At 49.5% G+C, this 13397-nt stretch overlaps 1 protein-coding gene across 4 annotated transcripts in view; it reads right to left on the bottom strand.

The window, feature by feature from the left end:
• The window catches only part of Arid1b (AT-rich interaction domain 1B), a 355383-nt gene that overhangs the window by 57223 nt on the left and 284763 nt on the right, over positions 1–13397 (bottom strand). For all 4 annotated transcript variants that reach the window (XM_050135732.1, XM_050135733.1, XM_050135731.1 and 1 more), the window contains one exon: positions 3659–3838. In XM_050135732.1, the coding sequence (XP_049991689.1) occupies positions 3659–3838 (180 nt within the window). The remainder of the gene's footprint in view (positions 1–3658; positions 3839–13397) is intronic.

Raw genomic sequence — 13397 nt, 5'->3', positions numbered from 1 at the left:
AGTGAGTCCCCGAGGCCCTCTCTCCTCGTAAACACTTTGCAAGGGTGGTTATTACATGTGCTTGCTTGAAGGTAGGGAAGTGCTAGTTCATAGACTATGCTGTAATTAGACACCTTTACACATTTAGCTTGGTTTCATCTTATTTGAATACTTAATAATTCAATTTTAAGGCATCATGCTGTATGTCTAACACCCTTCCCTTCTGTAAATCATAGAAATTATTTCTCTAATCTCCTTCATATTCCTTCTTCATTATAAGTTTTTAAATTTTAATTAACTTTTTTTTTTTTGAGTCAGAGAGTCACTCTATACCCTGAGCTGAGCTTAAACTTGCAGCAATCCTCCTGCCTCAGCTCCTCTGTGCTGGGATTACAGCTGTGAATTAGCACGCTTGTCAGGGCCCTTAGTGTTTCTGAGACTTTCCCATTCCTAAAGTTCCAAGATGGTCTTTGTTCTTGAAGGGAAGAAGTCAGTCTTTAAGCGCACAATGAAGGAGGAGCCTGAGACCTGGGAAGGGTAGCTGGTAGCCACGGAGTGGCTGCTGCAATCACTCAGCCTGATCCTACCTGTGGGGATGAAGGGTACACAGGCCACCCTGCCAAAGTCTGCTTTTCTCATCTGCAAAGTGCTGACTGGCTCACTCAGAACAGACCAGCAGCCTGCATGAAGACGGAGTGTGCACCTTAGAGATGCGGAGTGTGCACCTTAGAGATGTTAGAGATGCAGAGAAAAACTGCCTGATCTCCTGGCTCAAAGGTGGACACTGCTCAGGATGTGACCCCGCCCTCAGTGGCGCACAATAAACATTGGTTTGTGTTTAGTTTTGTTCTCGTTTTTTCCAGACACTATCTTATTAAGTAGCCTAGGCTGGCCTCCCATTTACAGTGATCTTCCTTCCTCTGTCTCCCAAATGCTGGGATTACAGGCGTGAGCAACCACATGCAGCCCTGGCTTCTTTGGCTAATAACAGTTTGGGAGCTGCTACCTCTGACGATAAAATGGGTTAGCCAAAGAAGCTGTAAAGTGTCTTCCCCTTAAAACAAACGAACCCCAGCAGGGCGGTGGTGGCGCATGCCTTTAATCCCAGCACTCGGGAGGCAGAGGCAGGGCGGGTCTCTGTGAGTTTGAGACCAGCCTGGTCTACAGAGCTAATTCCAGGACAGGCTCCAAAGCCACAGAGAAACCCTGTCTCGAAAAACAAAAAAACAAAAAAACAACAACAAAAAAAAGAACCCCAGGATAAAGTCGTCATAAGAACAGACCAAGGGTTGAGACTAGGGACCTGTCCTGCACAGTGGTGTCTTTCTGACTGTGACCTAGAAGAAGAAGACACTAGAGCTACTTTACCAGTAATTAAGATGAAGAAGGGGAATCCTTTAGAGGTCTCTGCCTCACGGGAGTGCCAAGGAGGAAGGCATAGGCATGCAGTCCCTGACCATAGCATGTCAGGTCCTATCCCTTAGTGCTTGCTAGGACAAGGCAGGGCCTGGAGTTGAACATGGGCAGAGACTGGACATTGGTTTAAGATCACTAGTGCCTGTGTGGGACCTGAGGCGGGGCCGTGGCTTGGGGTGGATCATGGTGTTGATGCCACACAGGAAGAAGGCTCGGTCAGAGGCCTGAGATGGCGAGGCTGGACAGAGGACCCAGAGAGGAACACCACCCTTGCTTCCGACTGTTCTGACTTCATCTTGCACCGGGAAACCCACAAAATGCCTTCCTGACGAAATACCCCTGCTGTGCAAGGATCCAGGGGCTGTGCTGTGGAAAAGACCCTCGAACTGAAGCAAAGAGGTAGAATGCCAGACCAGGAAGCAACTTCCCTCCATGGCGATATAAACATGTTCCTTCTGGGGGAAAAGGAAGTCACGGGAAGGGTTTGTGACACAGAGCAGTCTGTGTGAGGGCGGATTTGCCTGGCTCAGTGTTCTGAAACGAAGGGGAGTTCAATGCAATGACTTGGAGAGATGAAGGGATTGTCTAAACAAGAAATCCGTTTCTCAGCAATGGCCTTCCCCATCTCAACTGCTATAGCAGAGCTCATGTCTTACGCACACAGCACTCCTCAGAGGATCCAAGGAATCACAAGCACAGAGCTCCTGTGTAAAGCCTGCATGAAGCCTACATGGGCCTGCATGAAGCCCACATGGTTTGAGGTCAAGGCTGAGACCCTCAGTAGCCCCAGTTCTGAGAAAATGGCTCCAGCCTTGTCCAAACACATCTCAGGAAAGGCCCACACCTTTTGCAACTACAGAATTTACAAACACTTGCCCAAGCTTCTTTCTATGGCAGCTAAGGAGCCCAGTTTTGCTTGTGAGAGCCCATGCAGTGGGCTCCCACAGGGTCCACCTCAGCTCAGCTGTGACCCGGGCTCCTCACTGCTCCTAAGCTGTATGAGCAGCACGGACGACTTCACAACGTGCTGTGAGGCCAGTCATAGCAAACCCTAAGGTCCTGCCCACCCTGCCCACATTCGTATAAACAAGGCAGGAAGGGGCCATTTGGAAAGGGTTAATGGGGTAGTCTCATATTCTCCCAGCAACAGAAGTAGCCGGAAGATAGGCACGATAAAGCAACATGAGGAAAGAAACTGTCCCATCGACAATAACTCTAAGGATACCTAACATCTTTTAGAGACGGGGCTTCAAGGTAAGACACTGGTGAGTCACTGTTTGCAGATGAGAAGTACTTGCTCCTGGACAAGCCAGGGTCTCCAGGCCTTCAGGACACTTGCTGACCCTCAGAGGGCCTCACAGGCTGGCCAGGCTCTGGGAGCCTCGGTTTGTTTATTCCACAGACACAGATCCCAATGAGACGCAGCTTCCCATGGGCAGGCTCAGCTCTGGTTGTGGGGAGAAGCCACTGCCCGTCTGTGGGACACTTGTCTTAACTCGGAATGTTCCCGGAATCCTCAGATACGTGGTTTTCCAAGCAACCGTGCCAGATTGTATCAGTCTACCCAAATGACCCACTAATGTCTAATTTCAGTACACTAAATATAATTCAGGCGCGATACTTTAAATGTCTTACTACCAAAAGTGACTCCAAAATACACGTGTCAGTTTGAAAGTCGTGGCAAACAGGGCTCTACACAGACCTGACACTTCAGCAAGGCAGCACGGAGACTGTATGTGGGTACGGTTCTATGCATTTTCCCATCCTCAGACCTGTATCCGTGTCAGCCTGTGTTCTGTCAGGATGCAAGGGTCAGGATAGTGGGAGCTACTGTGTATCTTCTGGAGTACCCGAGGAAAGACTAGGCCCTGGACTGGAGGCACCCTGCTGAGCAGGCAGCTTGTGGTCCTGACAGTGGAGAGGCTACCAGTGTGTGTGTGCTCTAAGAACTGGCAGGTACACGATTGGCCAATTTAAACAGACATTCTGAGGATGCGGCTGTGCCTTTCCTCACCAGCACTTGGAGCTACATCCCGGGACCCGGTCTGCACCGTTCCTATGTGAGCATGCATCCAGAGTCCAAGCCCTACATGCTAGGATAGTGGCTGAACCTTCTATCATCATGGCTTTGATTAACTTCACCACCTGCCATAGCAAACACCAGAATTGTAAGGCCTGTTTATACCATTAAAGCCCTGATGAGCATGTTAACAAACCCTCCCTCCCACCACCATGCATTCGGAGAATGCTTTGCTTACATTACCTTGGGGTCCATACTGGCTCATCTGTGGACCGTAAGTGCCACTTGAGTTACTCTGCTGAAAGTTACTGATTCCAGGATGCATCTGGCCCCCAGGAGAAGGGTGGGGTGACATGGATGGTCCTGCCTGCTGAGGTCCGTACTGAGACATCTGGGGGTTTCTCTGTGTGCCTGCCATAAAACCTACATGGGAAACAAACAGAAACAGTCACGCAGGTGTCTTATCATTTTTGTATACACAAAGAATCTGTGGGATCCTGTAGAAGGTAGATGGGGAGAGGGTTGGGATCCCTTGGCTCCTCCAGAGAAACATCCAAAGGCATCTCAAATCCAGGGCAGAAGATCTGGGAGAGTGTCATGGGGGCCAAGAGGAAGTCACCACTACCTCCTCTGTAGATGGGCCCATAGACAGAACAATCAAAGCAGGGCACCTGCTGCTCATTCCAGGACGGGATGGGCTCAGTGTCTTCTCTGTAGGGCACAGGTCTACAGCACCGGAGCGCCTTCCCTTGCACCCTCGGCTTCCCTCCTGATAGCCTGAGCACCCATGAGGAGCCAACACACAATGCGCTGCAGGGAGCCGGCCCATTGTGTTTTGCACCTCAGCAGAGTTTCCAACTTCCACCCTTGAATCTGCCCTGTCATCCAGTTATACCTGTGTGTGACGTCACCACAGGACCAGAATCTGCTCTGCCAGCCACAGTGCCACCTGTGTGTGACGTTACCACAGGCCCAGCCGCTTCTGTTAACAGTCCCCTCTCCCTGTTGTACACTGGCTCATCTCTTCAGTCCTAGTTCTGCAAAGCCTGCCTCCTGCTATTGGTCTAACTATTCAAGCCCCTCCTCTTAGTCATCACTACAAAGCCGTAAGAGCTAACGTTCAGGACTAAAGAGAGGTACCAGACAAACCCTTCACTGGCACGAAGCCCTTCACAGCTTCCTGCAGTACTGAGGTCTGCAATACACCGTCTGCTGGGGGCCCCTTATGTGGACCCCACTGACACAGCTTCTCTCCCTCTGGTGTCATGTCTATCTGCCAGCCTTCTGTCCATCCCAGAAGATTGTATCAAGCGCCGTCCTTCAACAAAATTGAATTCTGCCCTGTCTCGACTTCTTAGAAGTCTCTTCATGTGTGCGTCCTTCTACTGCGTTCCGACCGCCCAGCTGCACCTTTCCCACACTCTCTCCGATGCCTTCCAAGTCCATTTCATCACCTCTACGTGCAGCATCATTTCGACACGCCTATGTGGTGTGTACATGCATGTTCACATGTGTGTGGGTGCACCTACTGCACATGCGTGTGAAGGGCCGAAGTTGCCATCGGGTGTCTTCCTTGACCACTCTCGATCGTCTTTACGTCTCAGCGTCTCTCGTGGAACCCAGGCTTAGCAGTTCCGGCTAGTTCAGCTTGCCAGCTTGCCCCAGGGTTCCAGCCTCTGCCTCAGTGCAGAGGTCAGAGACTGCTACCACATCTACCTGGCTCTGACATGTGCTCTGGTATCTAGAGACTTCTCCATGTGTGGAAGAAAAGCTCCAAGGAGTCTTTCTCCAGCCACTAGACTGTTTTTAGCTCACTTATTCCTTCTCTTCCTAAGAAATGCCACAAAACAAAACAAAAACCAAAGATCACGTCTCACTCAACACCTCAGCCTGTCTGTGGCACACGGGATGCATCCCACACCTTTTTAGGACCCAATGCAGGCTGGATCTCCCTGGACAGCACACATCTGGTGTACTCCCTGTACTGGGAGTCACACACAGGTGGGACTGTGGCTGGCATCACACACAGGTGGTACCGTGGCTGGCAGAGCAGATTCAAGGGTGGAAGTTGAAAACTCTGCTGAGGTGCAAAACGGGCAGTACCACACCCGACCCAAACTGCTTCCTGAATAACTGGACGGATGTCCAAGATGCTGCCGAGCATAACACAGTAGGTTCTTGATAAACAGGCATTTTAAATGCACCAAGAAACCACATGCTTAAATTCTGCAGAAATACAAAGTTAGCAATACCCCCTTGAGCAGCCTAGGCCAACAGAAGTATGTGTTCAAAGTAGCACACTGACAAAAGGCAACCTGAGACAGGTCGCCATCGCAAGCGTGTTGGGGGAGAATGCTCACGTTCCTCAGTGGGGACTCTGGCTGGGGAGAGGCAGGTGTGCCTGTTCAGAGCTGCAGGGAAAGACAGGCCAGCAGGAAGGCAGGAAAGTGCAGGAAAGCAAAACCACCAGGTATCGGAGGCCGGGGCTTACATTTCCTGAGAACAAAATGAGCTCTCCTAACACGGCTTCTGCCTAGAGACATACAGCGAAAGCGAGGAGAGCTTCTTATTATCCATCTAATTTATTTATAAAAAGGAATCTTATGAAATTGGGCTCAATTGGCAGCTCCTAGATAGAAATCATCAGAGAAAATGTTTGCTTTGCCAATCTGAAAACAAGCGGGAATCAGGGCACTGGCATTACTCTAAATGACTGCATCTTCAGATGTTCCACGAAGCTGTATCCGAGCTTTCCTCGGAAATCCTCCAGGTTTTCAGACAGTGTCCTGGCTAACAGAAAAGGCGCTTCAGCTCCACGGGGCTGTGTGCGACCGCTTCCCTCGTGGCTGGTTAGCGCTGCCATGCTGGCCCTTTCAGAATTCAGCTGTCCCTCAACTGTGCAGGTGTCCGTGCTCGAGTAGAGAACTTTATCTCAGCAATCACCAACTAACTGTGCCGGGCTGGGGACAGAAAGCCTGCTCCCAGGGTTTGTGTCCTCAGTTCAGAATCTAGTTGGTTAGATATGCAAATGAATTTATTGCAATGCTACTATACTTGCAATTTTACATAATTTCTCTGGGGCCCCAGTTGCCTCCTCTTAAAGACTCCTGTAAGGTTCAATAGAGTCAGCATGGGAGAGTCCTGCAAGATGAAAGGTGAATTCCTGGTCTACACATCACCAAGGATGCCTTTTGACTCCGGACACAGCATCCATTAACAAAGGATAAGCTGATGCTTACCACCTGGGGACTCAGGCGTGTACACGTTCCAAGGGGTTTGGGAAAGGCATGTCCTGGGAAGCGACCCACTTGTTCTGCTTCCCACCAGAGTCTCCTGCTAGGGCAGCCACTGCTTCGGTGCGCTCTTCAGGAGCTCTACAGTGTGCAGCTGCGCTGCACTTTCTACTTTTCTTCTCGTAAGTGAATCGGAATGAATGCTGCTCCGGGCTCCTTTAGGATCCCGTGCTCCTGTCGTCTGTACGCATCAGCTACTGTCTTCTGACAGTCTCCTGCAGACAGCAGCGACCTCCCAAATGCACAGACTTACAGCCTGCCCTGCGCTCTGCAGAGAGCTGGACTCTTGGTTCGAATACCAGCACTGGCCAGATGATTCCACGATAGCAAAGGGACAGGACCTGGCACACTTTTCAAGCTAATGCTGCTGCAATGTGCAGAATAAAGAAAGGACTGAAGGGGAGCGGTGTTTAGAGTGACAAGGCCAGCCAGAGACTCACACGGTGATATATCAGTCGATATAGACTCACAGCTGGCCACCAGCAGGAATCCTACTTCTAGTCCCTCCCCTCCCCCGAAGTGCTGGGACTAGGACCTGGGACCTGGTGCATGATAGGCGTATACCACTGAGTTATACTCCCAGGCACCAGGGCGTTCAATCTTTAAACAGTTACGGAATACTGACATCATCTTCTAAAGAGATTGGTGAAAAGTGAGCAGAAGTTGCTTGAGAAAGAGGTATTTCCCCTCTATCTAAATCTAGAACAGCATGTACATACTTAGGATATGTTTCCCCATTTGTGATGTGGGGACAGACATACTGTGAGGAGAAAGCCACCATAAGAAGACCTAGCCCCATCAGCTCCCAATAAACACCACTAAGAGCAACTAGCCTGTCCCCAAGTGGTCAGCAGGAGCGTGGTCTGGGTCACGGCAGCATGGTTGGGGGCTAGTTTGGTGTCAAGGTCTGCTGTGTAGACGCCAACTAGTCTCTTAAGCTCTGCATGCCCCTTCTCATCTTAGGGGCTCGACAGTGGCCCAGCACGCCAGCTCTAGTTAGCTCTCCGTCATTTCAGTCAGACATATTTGTTGTCTCCTGGGGGAGGGGCTGTGCCTGCAAGTTCTTTGGACTTGGTCATTAAATTGTTTTCGCTATTATTTTAAATCTTCACAGAAGGAAATGGGTATTATAAGCATTTCTTCTCCCTCAAAAGGAAAAAAAATCAAATTTCAGTAAAAATGTTTCTGCCTATTTATGGTGTTACTGTTTATTTGCTTGTATTTTGCTTTTAGGAAGTTATTACAGAATGGCAGTTTGTGACAGTGGAGAAGAGAAAACCTGACAGCTGAGAGAACACAGCTGTACTTGTACAAGGTGTGAAGTGTCGCTCGCTACAAGCCAGACTTTCTAGCAAGGGAAGCTTAGAGAGTATAGGATGAAAAGCCTCTGCACCGAGCCACCGTATGTAGTAAAGAATCACATGTCCCAACCAAGCATCTAGCAGGAGGAAATGCAAATGTGGGACCAAGGCAATTATCTGTATTATACAGAAGAATGTTTATTAGAAATGCCCATGAAGATAAAACTTACATGTCTCTCTCACACACAAGGAGTTTCCTACGTAAATGAACTGCCTCTGGGACCGTACACAGCTACATTCCTCACAAACACCTGCTTTCTCACACTGCAAATGAGAACAGTCACGGAAATCATGCTCTTTAGGAGGGAGAAACCTGAGCAGGCCAGGAAAGATGCACAGCCTCTGACCTGCCTCTGCCACGGGAGACCGTGAGCATCCACACAGGGCACGGGTGACTGTGAGCACCCATGCGGCGCAGGGCATGGGACACTGTGAGCATCCACATGGGGCAGAACAGGCTTTCTTTCCCTGGGCCATGGGATCATTCTGAGAGTCAAGCAGGGAAAGTGTACATGAAAGCGCACTTCTGTGCTGAAGAGCCCCGTGGATGCTATACAAGGCAGTTATTGCCTGACAGTGAGCCTACCAACACTTATTCATTGTGTGAGCACCAACCTAAGCCACCAAGCTGGTATCTAGGTTCATGACAATGTTACACAAATCTACCTGCAGGCCCCATTCTACTCTAGCCTTCATCAACTAAAGAAGAAAAAGAACCTTTTTAGAGGAAAAGATGAGATCCTGTGCTACTTATGGATTTAAATACACAACACACAGTTTGTAAGAGCTATTTTTTACCATCACTGATGTGTGCAGTAGCATGTGCATGTGTTTTATTTATTCATGTGCCCTTTGGCTCACAAAACAAGCTTTATCCCTACTATGTGCAATCTGCAGTCAGATGGGAAGAGAAACTCACTAGATAAACTGCTTAGTGTCCTCCTTTTTGTATTGTGCCAAAAGGCCTTGCACCTTTATCCTCAGGGACTCCCACCCTTATGGTCCCACCTGTCACCACCCTTGGCGTTGTAGGACATAAGGCTTCTCATGCGTGGCCAGCAGCATGCATGACCTCTGCGCTAGAGTAGCCAGCATGCTGACACGGTGATCTGTTCCTGTAACTGGCTCTCCCACAGACTGTGAGCACTGCGGCTTAAGGCCTCCTTTCTCATCTGCCCAGGCAGTGCCGGGTGTGCAGCTGGAGCAAACACACATACCCAGAGTGACTCATGGGACAGCTCCATCCAAAGCCCTGTACCTCTACTGTATAGAGCAGGGTTGGCCACTTCTTGCCTTGTGTTCAGAGAGTCCTTCCCAAGGGAAGGCTGTCGTGAGAAGGAGCAACCGACAGGAGAAGACTGGGTGCTGAATAGGGCAGAAAGCACAGCTGTCCCCACCACCTAAGCATGTGCCAGTGTACCCCTCTGCCCAGCTCCACTGTGCCTGCAGCCATGAAGACCGTGGAAAACCCAGTCAGAAAACCCAGGCTAAAATGTGGAGCTGCCACATGGGAGTCTGTCTGACACCATTTCTGACAACTGCACCTCCCTTATGTAAGGAAATGAAACGAAGAGCTGACGCATGCACACAAGATGCTTGTAAGAGACAGATACAAACTCCTCAGGAACTTACAGATAACCTACCATTTACCTCCGGCCACAAACCCATCCCTTTGCCAGGCTCCACTACAACCTATTCACTAGTGAAGCAAACCACACTCTAGGTCCCTGTAAGTGGTTACTTCCCCCAGGTGGAATGCTGTCCCCAAGCACCTCTGGCCTGCAGTGGCCCTAGGGCCTGTTTGTTGAGTTCTCTTTCCATAGTCAGCCAGAGCTGACTTCAATATCCAGAAAGCACAGACCCCTTCCAAATGGCTGGTTCTAGAAATAACTGGTAGACCACAATATGTGGGTCAGACAAGACAAGCCCGCCAATCTCCAGCCATTCCATGCCTGACCAGCTTGGGTGGCTCATGACTCAAGTGGGTGACGGGTAGAGGGGAGGAGAATTAGAATGAGTACTTCCTGTCAAGAGCCTGAACAGACATTCCACATGAAGAGCGAGAACGGGCTGCAGCTTTTCTAACCTCAGGGCCGCAAGCATCGGTGGACAGCAATGACATGACAACCAGAACATAATGGATAGCAACCCACTAGGATGTTCTGAAGGTGTGGAGACACGGACTTCCCAGTGTTCTCTTCAGTGTCGTCTTATGTGTGAAAAGCTAAACGTGAAGGATTCTTAACCAGGGTCTATCCGTGATTTATGTATCCAACAGAAAACTCTGCAAAGACTGTTGGAGAAAGGGGGTCAAGTAAGAACCCAGTAATGGTTTGTCCTACAGGAGGGGAACCGAGGCGAGCACCAGGCTGGCGCAGCAGAGGAACCGAGGCGAGCACCAGGCTCACGCAGCAGAGCCAGGCCCCAGTCACACTCTATTCAACTGCTTCACCAAAGGCGGTCAGTTGCTGAGAACTACAAGAGCACTTGTAAGACACACAAAGCTCCAGAAGGCACCAAAACACAAACATGCTTTTCCTTTGGCACAGGGACAATCTATTTTCAGGCTGGATCTGCTAAATAAAACAACAAAAACAACAACAAAAAAACAAACAAAAACCGCCTCAGAATTCCTTGTTTCTGTGAGCCAGTTCAATAGGAGATGTCACACACGTGTGTGTCACAGTGGTCACAGGCGGCACCACCTCAGCACTGTGTCTCCACGAGAAAGGCAGACATGACCATCACACTCACAAATAGGTGTCACATTCCTATCTGGAGAGAAAAATGGGCCGTAAGAAGCATTCTGCTCCCATTTTAATATCTTCAGTGTTTATCTGCCTGCCCGCTTTTCTTCACCACATGAACTGCTCCGAGGAAGACGGGAACTAATGACCCATTCAAGGCTTTAACCCAGGCCCCCTGTGTTGCGCCAGCTGTGCCATTAGGTTAACTGGCAGAATCGCTCTTTCTCCTTCCCCGCTACTGTGGAGTTTCACACGCAGGCCCCACAGCAGCCACCAGGCTGCCCCTGCCCACCCCACTCGCTCTCAGCTGCTGACTTACATCCAAACTGACATCATCTATCACCGGGTAAATTAGAGCCAGGGGAGGGTCAGACTGATTACCCAGCTGGTAGATGGGGACAAAACATTCAGTCTTTCTCCACGCAAATGTCTACTGCCAAAGTTGTCTTCTGAGTTGAGGCCGTGAGGGTAAGTGCGTTGCTGGGCTGAAAGAAGCAAAGGAGTGGATGGCCACGGCACCCTGCGCACTCTTAATCACATCTAGAGATACAAACAGCACTCTCTGCGGCTCCAACCCATCTCATCCCAGCGACCCGAATGATGCTCATCTTATTAATAACAATGCCCTGTGCTCACCACTTCAGAGACAAGGTCCCCTCCAACTGCATGCACACTGTGTCCCAAGGACACTCCAACCTTCGTTTTATGTATGAGGAAGCAGATTTCACCAAAGGTCCAAGGTCACAAAATCATTAAATTAATGGTTAAGTTTGCCACTTAAAACTTAAAACCCAGATCTTCTGCTCCCTCAGCACCTGCAGATGAAAAGGAGAGTCTGGACATAGGACAAGAAACACTGGAATCTGAGGTGGAGGAGACCACGGTCCTGGCCTCCATGGAGCTCTAGCTTATGATGCCCCGTGTTACCCACCTGTGAGTGGCCAAGAGTTGCCAGCCTCAGCCTGTGACATTCAACCAATGGTGGACGGGGTGGGAGGCAGCATGCAGGGGCCTCTTCATTCACCTCTGGCAAACAGTGACTCTGAAAGTTAACACGGGTCAGTGATCTGGACCTGACTATTAGGTGAGAGCCAGGCAAGAAGAGCCCGGCGGCTCATAGACCAGTCAGTCAGTGTACACAGAGCTTCTAAGACAGGGTTAATGTTGTAGCAAACTGTGAGACAGGGTGTGGAGAGAGGCCGGAAAGAGAAGACAAGGCTGCTCAGAGAAGGACCTTCAACAGAAAGACAGACCTGCTCAGCTCATGTGGGGAGCTGGTAAATGGAGGAGCTACTGGAACCCCATGACTACTCAGAGGGAGACCCAGGTCGGGGTGATTTAGCTTTCTGGCTTGGGATTAAAGGCAAAAAAAAAAAAAAAAAGGTCTTTCACCGAGGTAGGGAACACAAAAGGATAAGGAGGAAAACACATTTTATGCAATATACAATACTGAATTTACCAAGATCCAGACATTCTCAGATGCTTGCACTGAGAGACAACTGTCACATGCACAATTCCTGGGCAGCGAGGAGCTGATGGACTGACAGCACCATGTCTCCTCTAAACACCCTAAGAGTAAAGACACTCAACAGCACCATGTCTCCTCTATAAACACCCTAAGAGTAAAGACACTCAACAGCACCATGTCTCCTCTATAAACACCCTAAGAGTAAAGACACTCGTCAGCACTGTCTCCTCTAAACACCCTAAGAGTAAAGACACTCGTCAGCACCATGTCTCCTCTAAAACACCCTAGGAGTCAAACTGACACTCGCCAGTGAATACTGAGTTTTCCTGTATGTAATGTTTTCCCAACTTTCTGTGATACATACTTTCTTAGAGGCCAAGTCCAGAGGTTCAGATCAGAAAGCTCTTTAGAATGAGGTCCAGACATCATCTCTTGTAAGCAACCTCCCATTTGAGTTTACTGTCATATTTTGCAGGTCATAAGAAGGAATCCTTCAGTAAGAGCAGAGGCTAATCAATTGCTTTTGGAGGAGATGGGGGCTGCTGCTAATGGCAGTTTCTCCTTAGATATAGAAGGAGCTAGGAAGGAGTACAGAACATCCCCCCCCCCCCAATAACCAGCGCATCCATGGAACTTCCCAGTGTGGGTAGGCTTACTGTCAGTCTCAAAGTGGAGAACCAGAGGCAGGCGGCGGCCTTTCTCTGCAGGTTCCCCCATCAGAACTAACACCAAATCCACTTCCCATTCCTTACCCTCCTCTTGGCTGCCTCTGATTTTAGCACAAACATGCTGATCTGTTTTTGACAGTTCAGGAGTTCTGTCAAATAAGAGGGAAATCATGCCTGGTACTGTAAACCCAGCCAGCTATCCAGAGCTAGTAATGCCATGGATCTCAGAGGACCTACGGCCACCACTTTACCACAGTCCCTAACTACACTCTATAAATATTTGTCCCCATGCCCACAGGTAAGTATAGCTTTCAACCCTCACCAAGAAAACTTCTCTCTGCAGCAGACAGACCATTATAGAAAACCACAACCAATCAAACGCAGACTGGAAATCCAGTTCCAAGGGACACAGCAAGTTAGATTAGTTCAGGGATCGCAGAAGAGG

Source organism: Alexandromys fortis, unplaced genomic scaffold (assembly GCF_014885135.2).
Source record: "Alexandromys fortis isolate MF-2015 unplaced genomic scaffold, M_Fortis_MF-2015_v1.1 scaffold_23, whole genome shotgun sequence".
In the NCBI taxonomy this organism is placed as follows: Eukaryota; Metazoa; Chordata; class Mammalia; order Rodentia; family Cricetidae; genus Alexandromys; species Alexandromys fortis.
The sequence above is the reverse complement of the archived record's forward strand: the minus strand, read 5'-3'. Positions and strand labels throughout refer to the sequence as shown.